Genomic DNA, 18,619 nt, shown 5'->3' with positions numbered 1-18,619 from the left:
CCATGTTTGTCAGGTGACCACCTTCAACAAGTATCACTCCAATGTTTTCTTTAGACCTCCTCTTGCTATGAATGTACTTAAACCCCCCCCCCCCTTGTCAGACACAACACTGGCCAGTTTCAACTCTAATTGAGCTTTCTGCCTCCATATATGAACCACAGCTCTGTAATCTTCCTGCAAAGCCTGACCTTGCTTCCAGAGATCGTACAATTTTTTTTTTTCCTCTGGAGCTCCACAAGAAGTTCCCTGTTCAGCTGAGCTGGTCTTCTGCCCTGCTGTCTTGACTTCTGACACAGGGGAGTTGCCTGCTCCTGAGCTTCTCCAAAGGTGCTTCTTAAGAACTGACCAGCGCTTGCCGACTCCTGAGCCCTCAACAGCAGATTCCCAGGGGACTCTGCTAAGCACCTCCCTGAATAGCATAACATTTTCTCCCTTGAACTCCAGGGTAGCAACTCTGCTGTCCTCTTTTCTCATTACTCTGACAATTTTAAACTCAACCATTTTGTGATTGCTCTGGCCAAGACAACCACCTACCATCACGTGTCCCACAAGTCCTTCTCCATTCACAACTACCAAGTCTAGGAGGGCATCTTTCCTAGTTGGCTCCCTGAGTACTTGTGACAAGACGCTATCTTGTCACTTCAGGAATTTCCCAGACCTGCTCATCACAGCAGTATGGTATTCCCAGCTGATATCTGGGAAGTTGAAATCTTCCACATGGACAAGGGCTACTGATCCAGAGATTTCTCCTAATTGCCTCTAGAACAACTCATCAGTGCTTTGCCAGAGCCCATGTGGGACCCTGCTACCCTCAAAAGAGCCCCAGGGCCCTCTGTAGGCCCAGCTGCCCTTCTGGGGCAAACAGAGTAGATTTAGATTGGACTTTAGATTCAGATTGGATTTAAGGAAGAAGGGTCTTACAATGAAGGTGGTGAGACTCTGGAACAGGTTGCCCAGAGAACTTGTGGAACCCCATCACTGGAAGCATTCGAAGTCAGGTTGGATGGGACTTTGATCAACATCTAGTGAAAGATGTCCCTTCCCATTGCAGTAGGTTGGAACTAGAAGATCTTTAAAGGTCCTCTCCAACCCAAACCATTCCATAGTTCATGAAAAGCCCCAGGAATGCCCCAGTGATGGTCCTCAAGCTCCCTCACACCACCCTACAAATAGCACACCCACCCCAGACAGCCTCAGACTCCAAAGTTATCTGCAAAGACTTTTATTAACTTCAGAGGATTAAAAAGTGGCCAAAACCCCCAGCGCAGGACTGCCATGGGCCCTGGCTGTGCCACAAACAAGGCACCTGAGTTTCAATAAATAAACGACTTCCCAGAAGAACGGCACACGTAAAGTGCTGCACCCCCAGCCTTCCTGGCCTTCCCACACCTCAGGGGTTTCAGACACCCCTTGATGGGGCACTGGCAGTGGCCCATGGCCAGACCTGGGCTCAGAGGCGGACAAGGAAGGCCAGGTCGAGGGTATCAGGAATGGGGAGCTCATCCAGGTGCACGGGGGAGGCGGTGAAGGGCAGGTGCACGGGGAAGAGGTGGTTGGTGTCCACCAGGAGCTGGCTGGGTCCCTCTCCATACTGGTCCTGCAGCTGCTTCTGTGGGGACACAGCGCTCACATCCAGGGCTGCCCCAGCGAGGGGGCCCATGCAGGACAGCCCCCGCTCCAGCACTGGACCCCAGGTCCCACTTACCTCAACGCTGCTGATGAAGCTGGGGCTGACGCGCTCCTCCAGCCCGACAGCTGGGGTGTAAGCTCGGAGGATCTTCACAACCTGGAGGAGATGGTGAGGACCATGAACAGGAAAGGGCTGGGCACATCCAGACACTTTGGGTACGGTGTGGTCCCCACCCCAGTGCATCCCTGGTGCACCCAGGGAGGCCAAGGAGCCCCAGGATAGGATGAGCGCCCAGCATGCAGCAAGTCCCAACCCCCCTCCCAGTACCTGCTGGGGCGACAGCACTGTGCACAGGCTGCAGAGCGCTCCAGCGTCCTCCTCTGTCACCTTCTTCACCTGCAGCAGCTGGGCAGCCTGGACCAGGGGCTCCAGCACTTCGCGGGCCCCACTCTGCTGCAGCCCCTCTGCCCGCAGCCACTGCTCCAGCTGGCTGATGTTGTACCTGCCAGGGAGACCAGGTCAGGGGGAGGCATGGGCCATGCCCCAGCTCCCCCAGATACACTTGTCCCTGCACAGGGACTGACCTGAGCTGGATGCCACGGCTCCAGGAGCACGTGTCCTTTCTCAGCAGCAGGTAGTTGAGGGTGGTGCCGCTGACGAGGAAGAGGAGCTGGCGCAGGGCCTGGTGCCCCACACTGGGGGCCAGCCCATGGCGGTCCAGCGCTGCACGGAAGGAGCCCAGCTGCTGCAGCAGCTCAGGCAGGGTGTAGGCAGGGGCTGCAGAGGACCGGCGGTGGCCAGGAGGGCAGGAGGAGGACAAGCCCTGTATGGGCTCACTCTCCAGCATTGCGGCAACTAAAGGGTAGAAAAGGCTCATCGTAACGAGGCAGAGACCCTGCATCGTGCCTCAAGCAGCCAGTACACTGCTCCTTGGCTCTGTGTCCCAGCTCGGGATGCAGGGGCTGATGACACCTCCTGGAGAGCTGGCGCAGGCTAGCCCAGGGGCTGGCCCTGCTCCACGAGGCTGCAAAGCGGGCCATGGGGGAATAAAGCTCCCTACGGATGCAGCCCAAGGTCCCCAGGGTGTTGAGCCTACTTTAGCTCCCCAGCTACCTCCTCCAAGCCAGGAGGCTCAAGGAGCAGATGGTCCCTCATTGAATTGGGGGCCCCCAATTCTGAGCATACCTTCCTCCTCTGAGTACAGCCTCTGTAACAGAGCAGGCAGTTCACGCAGCTGAGCACAGCGCTCCCTCCCTGAACCAGTATCCCGGGAGTGCCCTGCAAGCCCCTCAAGCCCAGGCCATACCGATCATGGGTTTGAGGCGCTTCTCAGCGGTGCGGATAAGCTGTTGGTAGAGCTGGATAGCCAGGGCCCCCAGGCTGCGGCAGGAGCTCTGAGGGTCCACGTTCTGCAGGCGATGGTTGTTCTGCCGCGCCGTGTTCCCCTGCCAGTAGCTCTGTGGGCACAGGCTGGGTCAGAGCCAGCAGTACCAGGGGACACAGCTGGGCCCCTAGGCAAGCGTGGGGTAGTGTCCACCCAGCACATCCCTGCCTGCCTGGGTTGGGGCAAAGAGCATGCAGCCCCAGGTGGGGACAAACCCTGTCCCAACTAAGCTCCCACCCTTCCCAGGGGGGTGGCAGACCGCCTGCAGCCCAGCCCTACCTCATCCTGGCTGTACTGGTGCAGGCAGTTCAGGAGCCGGCAGGTGTTGGCAAGCCAGAGTGCCACCATGTCAAAGTCATCACTGTGCTTCTGCAGGAGGGAAGAGAACACCGGGGTCAGCAGGGCTCTGGTGGTGACAGCAGCAAGCCTTCATGTCCCACGGTAGCTCCGCAAGCCACACAGAGCTAGCTGCAACCTGAGGAGGGCTGTAGGGGTGCAGAGCTGTCGGATGCTCTCGCAGGAGCCCTGCGGTACCCAGGGGCATCCCTCACCCCAGGAGATGCTCAGGCTAGACACTGCAGTCAGGCACACGCTGTGCCCTGGGGGCCAGGCTGCTGCCCCACTGCCATGCCTGCCTTGGCCAGGGAAGCTCCTGCTCCTCAGCCCAACCCACACCCCGAAGCCCAGCACCTTCATGACCCTTTTGATGGCATCGATGGCTGCATCCAGGAGCGAGCGGGCCCGCAGCTCGTCATAGCAGTGGTCTGCATGCCGGAAGCACAGGAAGAGGATATAGGCTGGCAGGTCTGGGAGCGCCCCAGGGCTGCTCTGTGGTTTGTAGTCTGCAGGGAAAAGCAGGACAGTCAGGATCCAGGCAGCTATGGAAAGCTGGTGCTGAGCCAGGCAGGATGCTGCCCCAACAACATGGAAAGGATGAGCTCACACAGAGATTGACAAGAAACCCTAGCAGGGACCAAGGTGGGGTAAAGGAGTCCCCATCTCTCCAAACCCTACCTGTGATGACTGCCTTGATAATGCGCCCTTCGTCCTCCATCCTCCATGCTAGCATGGCCTGGGACAGCCCAGCCGGGGACAGGACCATGGGGGACCGGGACACAACCACAGTGGACGTTGCCAACTCCTGCGCTGGCCCAGTAACCTCTCTCTTCACTGGGAGAGAGGAAGGCAGGTCACATCCTACCGCGGCCTGGGCTGTAGGACCCAGATCAGGTCCCCTCAACTCAGTCCAAGCAGATGCTTCCCAGCATCTCTGTTTGGGGGGGACTCTGCCCCCATGTTGAGGCTCAGCGATGCTTCAGCCTCGAACGGGGCTGGTGACCCTCCAGCCAGCCACGTGCCTCCCTCCCATGCAGGCACTTACCTGTGAGCTCCTGGATCTGCTTCGCATAGGCTCTCAGCTGCTTCTGGAGCTTCAGTGTGGTCCTCTCCTGCTTCTCCAGCTTCTGGGCCAGCTCCTGGGCAGGGACAGCCCCAGTAGGGCTCAGCCAGCCTCCACCAGCACCCACTGAGTGGAGCAGAGCTGGGGGGATGCAGCAGGGTCCCCCACATTGCTCCCGAAGGGGCTGCTGCAGCTCACCACAGGGCAAGGGGGTGGAAGCCAGCCCCAAGCCCAATCCTGCCCCCCCCCCCTTACCCAGTTCTCCTCCTTGAGCCGCAGGACATGGTGCTGCAGCCCCTCCTGCCCCTGGTGCTGCTGCAGGTCCTGGATGAGGGCTGCCTGCTGCTGGCTCAGCTGCTTGAGTGAGCAGATGTCAAGGTGCAGCCCTTCTACTTTCTCCTCATGCTGCTGCTTCTCCTCCCGTAGCTGACTCACCAGCAGCCTGCACACATGCACCCGGGGAAATTGAGGCACCAACCTCCTTCAGCTGCGACACCCCATCCCTCGGGGAGGCTGCTGAGAAGGTATTTCTCCCCTGAAGCCTCAGAGCTGGGAACTCTCCCCCTGCCCAGGCACCCTGGGGGCAGCACAGACCGAGCTGTGCTAACAGAGCACCTCCCCTCTGGCTGCACTGAGCCTTGAGCACACACGGCACAGCTCAGGAACAGCCTGCACCAGCCCTGCGCTCTTAGGGGGCTCCTGTTGAGCCCAGGGCATCCAGTCTGCTCATGTAGCGGGTGTGCCTGTACTCAGAGCAAGGTGGGATGCTCCAGCTCCCTAGGAAAATGCAGCTGGGTGCGCTGCAGAGAAGGGAAGGAGAGCCAGGGCTACCCCACACCCGGCTGGGCAGCAAGGGGCTGGCTGCCCTTGCTCTCCCAGCCCAGCTGGGACCATGGTGCCCATAGCATGCTGAGGAGGTGGCTGCTTCAAAAGAGGATTTGCAGCTGCCCAGCACCACAGAGGCCAGGCAGCTGCAACCCAAGCCATGGTTGGCTAAAACACCAGGGAAAGCCTCGCCAGGAAGCACAGATCCAGCAGCCCATTGTTGGGGAGCCAGCCTCAGCTGGGGACCATCTCCCTGGGACAACACTCACCTATTGGCAACTTGCATCGCATCATATGCATGCTTCAAGTCATCATCCACTGCCACCTTCTCCGGGCTCCTGCCCAGCCCCAGCATCTCAGCTATGTTCTACAGGGAGAGGAGAGCAGGGTGAGGCCAGCCCCGCCAGCCCGAATCTGGCTCTGCTCACGGCAGCGGGGCAGGGGCTCACCCTGCGCTTGAGGAAGTCCAACGGTTTCCTCTCCTCTGGCTCCACGGGGGCCTTGGACCTCCGCAGCTCCTCCCGGGTCCGGGCCAGCTCCTCATTAACAGCTTTGAGCTGCCCCAGGAGGAGAAGGTACGCCTTCTCGAAGGGATCTTGGCCCACATTGCCATTCAGCAGCACCTCACCGCTGGGCTGTGGCCCCTCTGGCACCAGCTGCCAGTGCTCCTCCAGCCCCTGGGGACAGAGACAGGGTTTGACACAGCAGCCAGCGCTGGGCACCAGTGCTGGAACACCTGCAGACACCCCTCCCCGATGGGACCAGCTCCCAGCCAGGAGCCCCAGGGCACAGCCGTCCCCATAGCCAGGGGAAGGGACAGTCTGCTCGTCACCCTCACCCCACTGTCCCCACCAGTGTCACCACTAGCCTCAGCCTGCTGGTCGGAGCCATCTCGTGAGGGAGCTGCGGACATGGAGGACAGGTAGCTGCTCTCGGAGCCCAAGAAGCTCTCTGACGAAGGGGACCGTCTCAAGGTGCTTTGCTGAGTAGGGAGAGAAGGACCAGGTTGTTCCCCCACACCCCAAGTCCCTGCTGGCGCATCAGCTGGGGCAGAGCAGCGATAGCCTCAGGAGGATACCTTGGCTTGGGGATCCCCCAGCACATGAGCTGGGGAGCCCAATTCTCCCGCAGAGGGTGCCCTGGACCAGCCAGTGCTGCGTACTCCCCACAAGAAGCCGAGGGAGGGGTTGCCCTGAGCCTCCCTGTGTCCCTGCCAGCCCCTCACCCTATGGAAGGCCACCTCATCCCGCAGGTTCTCATAGCCCTGTTCCAGGCGGGTGTACTCCTGCACCAGGCTCTGGTAGCGCGCCCGCTCCTCCTCCAGCTCCTGCAGCAGCCCCTGGCTTTCCCGTGCCGCACGCTGGTGCTGCTCTGTAGGGAGAGACACAGCAGGGAGTGGGGACAGGCAGAGCCAGGCCCCCTCTGTGAGAGGACATGCAGGAACATCCCAAGCCTGCACGACCAGCCCATACCCAGGGGAATGGGATGAGGGGATTGCAAGACCCCTTTTACCTTCCAGATCCTGCGACTGCTCCAACATGCGCTGGATCAGGGTATCCCTCTCCTCCCCCAGCTGCAGCTTCATGGCTTCCACCTCTGCCAAGCGCTGTGGGAAAGTAGAGGGGCAGGTACAGCCAGAGCCCTGCCTGAGGCCAGCCCTGGCTGCCAGAGGTCCCCTCCAGGGACCACCCCATGGCAGGAAGCATAGCATGCTGCCAGGTCCCTGGAGAGCCACATGGAACCCCAGCAGAGCAAGAGCATCCTCCAGACAGACAGACCTGCCTGAGCTCCTCGACCTCTTGGCCCAGGCAGTTCTTCACGCTGTGCCTCTCCAGCTCGGCCAGCCGCTCCTGCAGCTGCTGGACCTCGGCATCACGGGCCGCATCCTCCCGCAGCCGCTGCATCTCAGCCCGCAGGCGCTGCACCTCCTCAGCATGGGCAGCGTTCAGCCCCGAGAGCTGCTCCACCAGCCGCTGCTTCTCCTGAGCCTTAGGCCAACGGGCAGAGCATGTCAGGCAGGTGGCCGGGAACAAGGGCATATCCCCACATCTCCCATCAGCGAGAGCCCACGCGTACTCAGGCTGCTGTTCTGCAATGAACCTGGATACCCCATTTCCCAACACATCTGTTTGGAGCCCTGAGCCTCTGGTATCACCTCAAACAGAGCTCAGGCCTGGGAGAGCAGCTCTCCATGACATGCCATCCCACATGGAGCCACGCATGAGCTTTGCCATGGCTTTACAGCCCATTACCCACCTCCTGGCCAGCCCCAACAGCAGGATTTTCCACCTCTGCTTCCCCCAACCCCCAGAGACAGGATCACACCACAGAAGCCCTCCCTCCCCCTCCACAGACACCCCCAGAAATGAAGTGGTGACAGCCAAAAGCAGAGACAGTCACGCAGATGGCGACGGCAGATGCTGCCAGCAGGAGAACACACCATGCCAGAACTGTTCCCAGCACATGACACTGTGCTGCAAGGCTGCACCCAGCCAAGCACCCAGGAGGGTGCCCAGCCCATCCCCAGGGCCACCATATGGACCATTGAAAAGCCAGGAGTGAGACCCAGATGCACAACTCCTGCCTGGGGACACGTGTCAGGCAGGGTCAGCTCCCACCCCAGGGCTGGGAGAGGACTGAAGACAAGAGCAGGCACGGTTTTGGCTGCACAGGGACTGGTAAGAAGCAGTCAGCAAAAAGCAGCTGTCTCCATGCCCTGGGACCCATGAAGAGCTGAAGCCAGCACCCACCTCCTCATCCAGCCTGCACTGCAGCTGTATCACCTTAATCTCCATGCCCTTGTGCAGCTGCTTGTAGTGTTCGACCGAGCGTGCCTCGACACGCAGCCGCCGCAGCTCCCGGCATGCCCGCACCCGGCGGTAGCAGCACTGCAGGTAGATGATAGCCCCACGCAGGCGGGCATAGTGGGTCCGGGCCAGCCAGCCCCTGACAGCAGCCTGGATCACCACGGCTTTCTGGTGCCACACCATCTGTGGAGGGAGACATGGGGCAGTGGCACCGCCAGCAGCATGGCCCCCCAAGGTGGGATCAGGACACCCACTGCCCTGCCAGGCTCCTACCTGTTGGTAAAGACGCCGGGCAAACATGCCCCGGGCAAAGGCTTGGATGGTAACGACAGCCTGGCGTATGCGTAGGTAGGAGCGCCGGGCCAGAACCATCCTCAGGGTCTTCTGCAGCATCACAGCAGCCCTGGTCCTTCGCAGCATCCTGACGAACCTGCAGGGAGGTCAGAGCGCTGGGCAGGGGGTGGCAAAGCCTACAGGGAGGTCAGAGCGCTGGGCAGGGGGTGGCAAAGCCTACAGGGAGGTCAGAGCGCTGGGCAGGGGGTGGCAAAGCCTACAGCCCACCCCGTACCACAGGGACACCCAGGCCAAAGCCCAGCCCAGAGCCAATATAACTGCCAGCTCACCCCAAGGCTGAGCTCTCAGCTCATTGCAGCTCCCTCCAAGCCCCATCCCCTGCTCACCTCCGGGCCAACATGCCCCGGGCATGGCGCTGCAGGCAGACCGCTGCGGCACGTGCCCGTCCAAAGCACCTCCGTGCCAGCCAGCCCCGCAGGTGCCTCTGCAGCAGGATGCAGGCTGCCCTCAGCCGCCGGTACCGCAGCTCCTCCAGGTAAGCCACTTGGCCAGCCCGGAAAAACACCTTGCTCTTCCCACACTGGTACTTGCTGGGGTCCTGCGTGCAAGGGTGGAGTCAGTCCCAGGGACAAAGCACACCCCAGCCAGACTCCCCCAAGAGTGATGCTCCTCATGCCACTGATCTCCTCATCCAACCTCCCTGGAGGCTGAGTTCCTCCCCATCTCCCAGCTCACCCATTTCTGTACCCCACTGGGCACCCATGCATGGGGAGAAGCATCTGCAAGGAATACTCTGGTACCACAGCTCCACCCCCCAAACAGCACCCTTACTTGGAGCAGTCTCGCAAGGGCAAGGGTGCAGATCTGCTTCTCATTGCCGCCCATCAGCTCCTCTCTGCTCACCAGAGCCCTGTACCTCCCTAAGAACTCCTGGTACGTCCACCTGTGGGGGACAGAGGCGGGTCAGAGGTGCTGTGGCTGGAAAAGGGGGGGAGCACCCAGGGTGCTGCTGAAGCAGGGGGTACCTGGAGGGGTAGCCTGAGGCACTGATCCGAATGGTCTCCAGGACCCCGCAGGCTCGTAGCTGCTCCACTGCTCGCCTGGAGTCAAACCTGGCCAAAAGAGGGGCTGATCTAGAATTGATCTCAGCCAGCTTGGCACACTCCAAGCAATGCAGGGCCAGGGCAAGAGGGACACAGATTGGAGGGACAGCAGTGCCCCAGTGTCCCCAGCCCCATCCCCTCCAGCCTCCCTGGCCAGGCACTCACACAAAGGGCTGCTTGCCATCGTTGGGTTTGATGCAGCGGATGTAGTGCGGTGTGGTGCTGCCCAGCGTCTCCATCAGCCGGTTCAGGGAGGCTTTGAACTGCAGAGGACAAGACAAGCGTGGTCAAGGGCCAGCAGGAACATCCTGGGGTTTGTGGGGTTCCCTGGGCCAGGACACACACAGGTCCTCTTGGGGCTACCCCAGCCCTGGTTGTCCAGGGCCAGCACACATTTCCCCCCCCCAACTCCATACCTGGCTGGAGATGGACTTCTTGCTCTTTTGGCTACTGGGCAGCGATCTGCGGCTGGGGCGACCAGCCATCCTGGGCCCACTGGACCTGCGGGACTGCAGGGACACGTGGCTGTCCCCTTCCTCCAGCAAGAGCTCAGCGAGCAGGGCAGACTGCACAGAGCAGAGCAGTGAGAGCCAGGAAGACCTTGCAGCAAGCATCACTCAATACCCAGGGAGCCATCACCACAGGAGACACAGCCCCAAAAGACCACAGGATCCAGATAGACCAGTCCAGTGCACAGTCCTCTGCCCCACTACAGCCTAGATGTGCCAGATCCAGCTCTTCCCCTGTGTGCTGCTTCCCTGAGGAAAACCTAAGTGCAAGCCACAGACACCTTCCCAGGTGTGCTCAAGAGCCCTCCAAGATGTCCCTTACCTTCTGCCAGGGCCATGCACGGTGGAAGGGAGAAGTGACAGCGTTACAGACCTGGAAGCAGTAGGACCCTCCAGCCCTCTCAGCAGGGACATGGCCAAGGTGTCCCCCAAAATTGGGAAACCCAAGGCAGGGGAATGGGCTGGGGAGCACCCACATCTCAGGGCACCCTGACCTGACATGGCCAGCACAGCATAGCACTATGCCAGCAGGCAGTCAGGGATTTACCCTGCACCTCCTACACCATCAGTCCTTCCCAGCCCCAGGCTCCTGGGGCCACAAGCCGGCCAGGCTCTGCCCTACACAGCCCCTGCTCGGTGCAGCTCTCACCTTGCTGGCTCGCAGCAGCCCCACCAGCTCCTCGGGAACAGCATCCCTGTTCTTCTCCACAAACCCATCACACTGGTATTCCACCTGGCAGGAGACAAGGCAAGCAGCAGCATTAGCTTGCAGCTTCCCAGACCAGTTTGGTGCAGGGCTTTGCTTGGACATAGTCCAAGGCTTTTGAAAGAAGTCCTTGCAGGAGTCAGAGCTGCTGGTGGCCACACTGGTGGTTCCCACTGGCTGGGAACCATCACAGCCAGTTTCCATACTTTTACCCTCAGTTAAACAGTTGCAGCCCAAGCACCTAGCAGCAGCAGAGCCAGCAGGATCCACCTCCCAGCCTGAGAGGGTGCAGAGAGCTGCCACAGCCACTTGGGACCACTAGCCACCACCAGCTCTAGACAGAGCAGGCTGGGTGATGCAGAGCCACTGCCAAGCCCTCCCCACCCAGGGCTGTACCGCCACAGCTTTCCCTACCTTGCCAGCGAAGTGGCAGATAACAAAAGCATCCATTGGCCTCTTGGGCTTCTGGAATTGGGAGCTGCTGAGATGGGTCTGGTAAAGCTTCTGGGCCCAGCTCCCATCACTGCCTTGGGGCATCTGAAAGGCAAATGGGTCAGAAGGGCTAGCGGGGGGGCTCTGGGTAGCCACAGCAGCCTCCTCCCAGCACCCCTTGCCCACCTTGCACTCCTCATTCAGCAGGTCCAGGATGCCAAGCCGGCCCTCGATGAGCTCAATGCATGGCTGGTTGTCACAGAAGTCAACGAAGACCCAAGGGATCTCCTCGGTCACATACTCCTCCTGCTCCAGCTTGAAGACGTGCTGAGGGCAGGGAGAGCAGAGCAGGAGTGAGCCAGGAGGGGACAAAGGTGGCCAGCCACCAGGTAGCGGCTTGGTTTCCATAAGACGCCTGAACAGCCCTTCTCCTGGAGCAGGAGCAGCTTGGGAGAAAGGAGGGGACCATGCCCAACTCCAGCAGCCTCCCAGAGCCCCATGTTTGCAGGGACTGAAGCATGAGCCACATTCAAGGCAGAGAGTACCAAAAGCAGCAGCGCAGCGGAGATGTGCAGGGCCCACCCTCGCTAGCTCCCAGCAAGGAGACACATCTTTGGTGATACCCACCAGGTTGAAGAGCTGCTGCAGCTTCTCGTTGGCATAGTTGATGCAGAACTGCTCAAAGCTGTTGAGCTCAAACATCTCAAACCTGCGGGCAGCAGAGACCTGCCTGAGGCAGCTGCTGGGCAGAGCCACCCCAGCCAGCCACTAGCTCCAGGCACAGGCACCCAGCCGGCCCCACTGCAGGGACAGGTACTGCCCCATGACCCAGCTGGAGCAGTTGGTGGCTGCAGACCCACAGCCGATGCAGGAGCAGGACCATGCTCTTCCAGGCAGCCCAGGAGAGGGGAACCTGCTCTTACCCATAAATGTCCAGGATGCCAATGGAGGTACGGTGGCCCTCCAGTGACCGCAGGGCACGGTTGACCCTGTTCACCATCCACCTGAAGACCTGCCCATACAGATGCTTGGCCAGGGCATCCCGGGAGTCGAGCGCCTGCTGCCTGGAGAGTGGCTTCAGGTAGGTCTCACCAGCAGTGACCAGCTTGCGGTGGCAGAGCCAGCGCATCACCTGCGACGCCTCGACACCCAGCAGTGTGCAGAACAGCCCTAGGGCCTCATCGGCAGGCTGCAAAAGGACAGACCCTGTCACCGCGGTATTGCCGAGATGTGGGCTCCTGCAGCCAGCACAGCTCAGGGGCCAGTTTGTGACGCAGGGTGCAGGCAGCAAGCTCTCGCCCACCTCCACGAAGCAGCCATCCCCACGGCGGTCCCTCCCTCTGACCACGATGTTGCCCAGGTGCAGGATGGCAGCCAGGATGCCGAATAACTCCAGCTGGTCGGCCTCAGGGATGCCTGCGGACACAGCACAGGCATGAGGGGCTCCCCAGGCTCCCCCCCACCCTGTGCTGGTCTCACCCCCTACATCACACAAACCACAGGGATGCGAATGGCCAGTAGATAGCCAAGCTTCCCAGCACTTTCACCAGCACTCCTACACCAGCATCGGTGTGAGGGCAGTGGGACAACCAGCCCTGCCTGTCCCCTCCCCACCCGTGCCCAGCCAGTACCCAGGAGCAAGAAGGCACGCCGTGTGCTGTCCAAGTCGGCCGCATCGTCGGTGCTCTGGGCAGCGGTGCACTGGCCCTGGCAGGTGTAGTGGAAGGACTCTGCCCCGCCTGTGGGTGAGATGTGTCAGGCTGTGAACCAGCACAACCTGCCCCACAGGGCTCCCAACCAACCTTATTCCACCCTGGGGTGCCCAGCAGCAGCAGAGCCTCCTCCAGCACCCAGTGGGCAGCTGGGGAGGGCAGGAAGGGCTAGCACTGCCCAGCGTGGGACAGGCTGGCAGCAAGCTTTGCCATGGGGCTCGTGGGGGCACTCACGGAGACCCAGGCCCTGGAACTCAGGCAAGGTGGCCGAGGCACAGAGCTGGTAGAAGATGTGGTAGTTCCTCTCCGCTTTCGCCTGTGGATGAGCAAGAAAAATCACCAAGAAGCCAGCACACCTTGGGCCACGCTGCTCCCCTGCAGCAGTGCCACAGCCCCAGATTTGGGGACAAGGAACACCTTCCCCTCTCCCAGCTCGACTCAGCAGCACTGGGGTTGCTTCCCCGGGGATGCCCAGGAGGAACACCCTCCCGCTCCAAGGATTGGGGCTCCCACTCAGCCCTGTCCCCGTGCCACCCCAGAGACCCACCTGGAAGGTGACACGGGACTTCTCCAGCAGGTAGGTTTTGATGGTGGCCCCTGTGACATGCACTTGACTGAAGCCGATCTCAATGTACTTCCCAAAGCGGCTACTGTTGTCATTCCTGGTTGTCTTTGCATTCCCAAACGCCTGGCAGGGAAGGAGGGCAGGAGGTTTCGGCTGGCCCCAGATCTCCAGGTACACGGGGAGAGCCTGCAGGGACGTACCAGCTCTCCCCATGCAGAGCCTGGGGACCCAGGGGGACCCACCTCCATGACAGGGCTGGAGGCCAGCACCTTCTCCTCCATGCTGGAGTCGCATAGGCAGCCCCCGACAGTGGTGAAGTATCTCATGGCATACTTGGCCGACGCAGTCTTACCCGCGCCTGACTCACCACTGATGATGAGGGACTGGTTCTTCCCAAACCTGCCAGAGAGGCACATGAGCTGGGGACAGCCTGTGACCCAACAGGACTGCTCTCCACAGACATGTCACAGTCCAGAGGGGGCTTCAGCCCTTCCCCGCTGCAACCCTGGGGATGCTCCCATGTGATGCTCTCACCTCACCATCTGCTTGTACGCCTCCTCCGCCAAAGCAAAGATGTGGGGATCCATGTCGCCCATTTCGCGGCCACTGTAGGCGTAAATCACCTCCTCCTCATAGATGGGCAACGGCTTGTAGGGGTTGATAGCGACGAGGATGATACCTGGAGGAAGAGGGCTGTGCAAAGGGCAGGGGCAGGAGGGGCACCTGTCCCAGGGAGCCGCAGGGAAGGGACACAGGATGGGGAGCAGGAGGGGGTGCACGGGGCTCACCGCAGTAGGTGTAGATGGCATTGGCCTCCAGGAAGCGCCGGCGGAGCGAGTGCAGCACAGCCGGCTCATGCAGGTGGCTCAGGGCCACCAGGTTATCGGCACCTGAGAGGCAGTCAGGGTTGCAGAGAGGCGGCAGCTGGAACTCGATGGGGTAGGCCAGTGCCTGCGGGGATGGAGATGGAGCAGGACAAGTGCTGAGCAGGGTCAGCCGGCCCTGCAAAGGCAGGACGGGTTTGTGGGGAGCAGCACAGCAGAAGGGATGCTGGCTGCAGGCCATGCTGGGCTGTTAGTCACCAGGAATCACAGCCCAGCCAGCACGGCAAGCTGAGCTGGAGGCCTTTTGGGAAGCCAGGCAGAGCAGGCAGCGAGGACCAGCTCACTAGGCAGTCAGGGGACACAGGGCACCATGAGCCAGATACGGCCGCAGTGGTCTGGACTCCTGCTCAGACACCAGACAGGACACATCCAGGCAATGTTTGAGCCTCTCCACACCCTGCTGAGGAGCTCAGGCTGGTTTGGGGGTGCAGAGGTGAACATCTCCCATCTGGGGATGCCCAACCACATGGCAAGCACAGGAGGGACCTGCTGGGCTGCACAGCTCCAGCCTTACCGAGCCATCTTCCAGGCGGAGATGGAGAATGGCATCTCCTTCCTTGTAGCCTCTGGTTATTTCTGCCACCCTCCAGACTTCGACAGAGTCAGGGATCCACACCCGGGCACCCTGTGGGGACACAGGAGGGAGGGGACCCCTGCAGAGAGCCACAGCTGAGAGACAGGGAAAGCGTCTGGCCACCAGCCTCCAAACCAAGCATTGCAGCCCTCCCCACAGTTCTCGCTTAGGGCAGTCAGCCCGGTGCTCAGCATCACCATAGCAGCGCGAGCCACGGGACCCAGCAACATGCTAGGTGCCCCACAGCCCCTTGGATCCTGCAGGCAGGGGTCCTACCCAGCACCACCGAAGGGGCCTTTGCCCAGCTTCTCCCCAGCTCTGCTGCCCACCCCAGGAAGGTCAGCACCTCTCCTGCCCTTGGCATGGGGGGCTGTCTTTGCCTCACCCCGAGGATGCGATCACGCCTGGTGCTGCAGGGAAGGTTTCTGGAAACACAGAAGATGCTGAGCACAGGCATTTCTGAACACCCGGCGTGCTGGGGATGCAGCCGCATGGTTTGGCTGGGCAGCGATACCAGGCTTGAAAGCAGATACGTGCAGTACAGATCCCTTGCTAACTACTGAGCAGCTCCAGACACTGTCGCCAGCTCTGCAGACCCAGCGACAGACCAGAGCACAGGGACAGTGATAAGAAAAGTCACCCTATGCCCTTTCCACCCCCCTCCAAATTTGCAGCTACCTGGGGCCAGCCGCAGTAGGCAGCCTTGTGCAAGGGACCAGCTGGCACCCATGGGACGGGTGCTCCCTGCCTCCAGCACCCTGCCTGCTGGAGGCTGTTGCCAGCCTCTGTTTCGCCTCTGCAGGCAGCAGGTGCTGATGAAGTGGGAGTTCTGGAGCATGGTGAGCCCCGACTTCCCTCTGCACCCAAACCCAAGCGTTAACACCTCCCTCACGCCTGGAAAAAGCTTCTTTGGAGCCACCCCACAGGGAATGGGATCCCACGCTCAGCACGAGCAAAGCGGCACAACACCACAGAGGTGGAGAGGCAAAAACTGGGCCAAAAAACCTCAAAACCTTGCTGCAGGCACCCCATCAACCGGCAAGAGGGTGAATACCCAAGCTGGCACAGAGTGACCTGTACTCCTGGGCTGGGGAACTGTAGCTCCTGCTGCCCCTGCTCCTGGCATGGGTGCCCGCAGCCCCGCTCTGTGCCAAGCTGTCAAGACACTATCTCGGCAGCTTCTGCCAGACTGCGGGGAACAGGGGCTGCTTCCAGGAGGCCAGTACCTCCTGCTGCTCCGAGCAGGCAGAGATGAGGCCATATTGCAAGCTTGAAAAGGGGAGGGGGTGGAATCCAATGGTTGCAGCTTTGCTCTCAGGCTGAGATGGGAGCATGTATCCGTTTCCACACTCTGGGAGCTATTGCAGAGCAGCGACAGGGCTCCAACACATGACGCTCCCACCCCAGTGGGCTGGGGCCAGCCTCTTGTTAGAAAACGGCGCCTGAAAAACCATCCTGGTTTCGCTGATTTTGCAAATCCGGGGAACCTGGCTTGCAGAAAATGTTTCCAGGTCTGCAGTGTGCAAAGCACATGTGTTAATGCATCGTTAAAGTTGATCAAACAAGCACTGAATAGGCTGGAAGTCTGGGGAGGGGGAAGGAAGAGGCTGAACTTTGGGTTCACCTCCAAGGAGTCATCAGAAAACGGAACGTCTGACTTTGCAGTTGAAATAAAGAGGGCAGGAAGGGGATCAGGTTGCAGGGGCTGCTCGGCAGAGGAGCAGCGGCAGGAAGCCATCATCTTTCATGAGCAGTAGCCGCTGGGGGGAGCAGAAATTGCACGATGTACAGCTTCCCGGCAAGGCACTAACGGATTTTAGTCTGAAATCACAGCTGGACAAAAGAGCATCCCTTGCTAGCGCACCCGGCTCGCCCCTCGGCCGCTCCCCGGATCTCCTCCGAAGGAGCACCGGGGCGGCACTCGCGCAGGCACAAGCTGCCAAAGCTGGAAGGTAACCTTAGGGCTCCACGGGATGCGTGGCTAAGTCACTCGGGCAGCCGCTTCGGTCCCAGCCTGGCTGGCGATTTGGGACAAGGCAACCCACAATGCCTTAAGCACGGAAACCCTCTCCTTGCTTTGCCCAGGTTGGCACCTCAGTCGTGCCACGATGATGGATGCCGCACCTCTGACCTCTGCAGAAATACCAGTACCCTCCAGCCCCACAGGCTAATATCGTATGTCCAGGGAGAAAGGAGCATGTTTAGGGTCTGCCCTACAGCTGTAGCGATCATTTTTAATACACAGCAGCAAAAGTGAGAGGCAAGAGCCTGCGCTGCTGCCTGCTCACAGCAGAAGCGCCCTGGATGGGCAGAGCTGGACCAAGGCAGAGGCCGGGAGGATGCGGGCCAGGATCCAGGGGATGAAAGCAGCCAGGCCAGTCGGGCAAGAAACAGGACAGATGGGTGCCCAGGCAGCACTAAATCCTTCTTCTCGCCTGTGACGAGCACCCCTGCAAGGTGCTGCACTTGCCAGGCCATGGGTCCCTGGGTGTCAGGGAGCCCTACAAGCAGCCTAGCTGGGGTGCAGCAGCCACAGCAGCACCCACGCAGGGCGGGCAGCCCACGGCTGGACCCACGGCTGATGCACCACCAGGCACCCTGCACCCCACAAGATGCCACCAAGTCACGCACCAGTGGGGAGGTGACCCAGGGGGACAGACCACAGCACCTACAGCCACCCGGGGTGCTGAGCCCCCCGGGGAGGCACAAGACCCCCCCCCCAGGTCTGCAACAAGCACCCCAGACCCGCGGGCAGGGCTCCCCCAGCCCCAGCAGCTATTTGCCGTGTCCCCCGTGCAGGGGGGATGAAGCCCTTCCAGCCCCCTCTGCAGCCCCCCAGGCCGGGCCCCCCCAGACCCCCTCACCTGCGCGTACGGGTTCCCCGCGGCCATGGCGGCCCCCCCGCTGCTGCTGCTGCTGCTGGCACCCCCACCCCCGCTGCCCGCAGCCCCTTTATGGCCGCTAATTGCCGCTAATTGGGGAGGGGGGGGGTATTTACGGGTCCCCGCCCCGCTCCGCCTCCCGTTCCGCCCCACAGCCCCTCCCCGGGCCAGAGGAGCTCCTGGGGGGGTGCTGGCACTGGGTCCCTCCGCGCTGTGGCACCCCAAGATCCCTCCCAGCTTGAGCACCCCAAGGGTGCAGGGCACCTCGAGATCCCCCCCATTCGGGACACCCCGAGAATCCCCAGAAGGGGCACCCCAAGACCCCACTTGGGACATCCTGAGAAGCCTGATCTGGGACCCCCTCCGCACCCAGGACACCCCAAACTCCCCCCTACCTGGGACACCCCAAGACCCCATCGAGGGCACCCGATGACCCTTCCTATCTAGGACACCTCAAAACTGCCCTCCTCCAGGGCACCCTGGGCCACCCTGGGCTCTGATCACGTGCACCCCAGGTCCCCCATCCAGGGCACTCCAAGTGCCGACATGCCATCACAGCCCCATGGCACAAGGCCCCGCTCCCCTCATTACAGAGACACTCGGGTAACACCGAAAACCTGTGGCCGCGGCACCGGCGGTGTACTGACAGCTGTCTGTGGGTGCTGCTGCCCGTGGGTCCCCACGGTCCATGGGTGCCACTGTCTGTGGCTCCCTACAGTCTATAGGTGCCACTCTCCACGGGTGCTACTGTCTGTAGATCCCTGTTGCCCATGGCTCCCAACTGTCCATGGGTCCCCACTGCCTATGGGTGCTGCTGCCTGTGGGTCCCCACTGTCCCTGCACACCTGCGGTGGCCCAGCCAGCCCCGCAGAGCCCCGACAAAGCCGGGGCGACTGGCTACCACGTGGAGGTG

The 18,619-nt window shown here is 61.2% G+C and overlaps 1 protein-coding gene across 1 annotated transcript; it reads right to left on the bottom strand.

Moving 5' to 3' along the window:
* Positions 1-1,212: 1,212 nt before the first annotated feature.
* On the bottom strand, positions 1,213-17,715 carry LOC127025711 (unconventional myosin-Vb-like). Its single transcript, XM_050910798.1, has 37 exons — positions 17,689-17,715; positions 14,765-14,875; positions 14,155-14,317; positions 13,901-14,045; positions 13,609-13,765; positions 13,349-13,489; positions 13,036-13,117; positions 12,721-12,828; positions 12,393-12,505; positions 12,013-12,278; positions 11,717-11,798; positions 11,276-11,416; positions 11,072-11,194; positions 10,601-10,684; positions 9,859-10,008; positions 9,608-9,705; positions 9,365-9,451; positions 9,171-9,282; positions 8,726-8,937; positions 8,319-8,475; positions 7,989-8,228; positions 7,017-7,226; positions 6,751-6,844; positions 6,464-6,609; positions 6,107-6,220; positions 5,688-5,915; positions 5,508-5,605; positions 4,669-4,855; positions 4,396-4,489; positions 4,029-4,184; positions 3,705-3,856; positions 3,294-3,383; positions 2,937-3,087; positions 2,215-2,485; positions 1,958-2,132; positions 1,706-1,786; positions 1,213-1,609 (listed from the first exon to the last, which is right to left on the bottom strand). Exons 1-37 carry the CDS (start codon positions 17,713-17,715, stop codon positions 1,451-1,453), a joined length of 5,205 nt encoding a protein of 1,734 aa, XP_050766755.1. The 3' UTR covers positions 1,213-1,450.
* Positions 17,716-18,619: the final 904 nt, after the last annotated feature.

The sequence above is a fragment of the Gymnogyps californianus genome, chromosome 24 (genome assembly GCF_018139145.2).
Source record: "Gymnogyps californianus isolate 813 chromosome 24, ASM1813914v2, whole genome shotgun sequence".
NCBI classification, from domain to species: domain Eukaryota; kingdom Metazoa; phylum Chordata; class Aves; order Accipitriformes; family Cathartidae; genus Gymnogyps; species Gymnogyps californianus.
This window is presented reverse-complemented; position numbering and strand designations above follow the sequence as displayed.

What these genes read in the sequence shown, in the direction of transcription:
- LOC127025711 (XM_050910798.1), bottom strand. Translation starts at nt 17,715, where the DNA reads ATGGCCGCGGGGAACCCGTACGCGCAG. An exon ending in CCCGGCGTCTTTACCAACAG is followed by an intron (nt 8,229 to 8,318) that starts GTAGGAGCCTGG and finishes CTCCCTCCACAG; the next exon opens with ATGGTGTGGCACCAGAAAGC. An exon ending in ACCAGTACAGCCAGGATGAG is followed by an intron (nt 3,088 to 3,293) that starts GTAGGGCTGGGC and finishes CTGTGCCCACAG; the next exon opens with AGCTACTGGCAGGGGAACAC.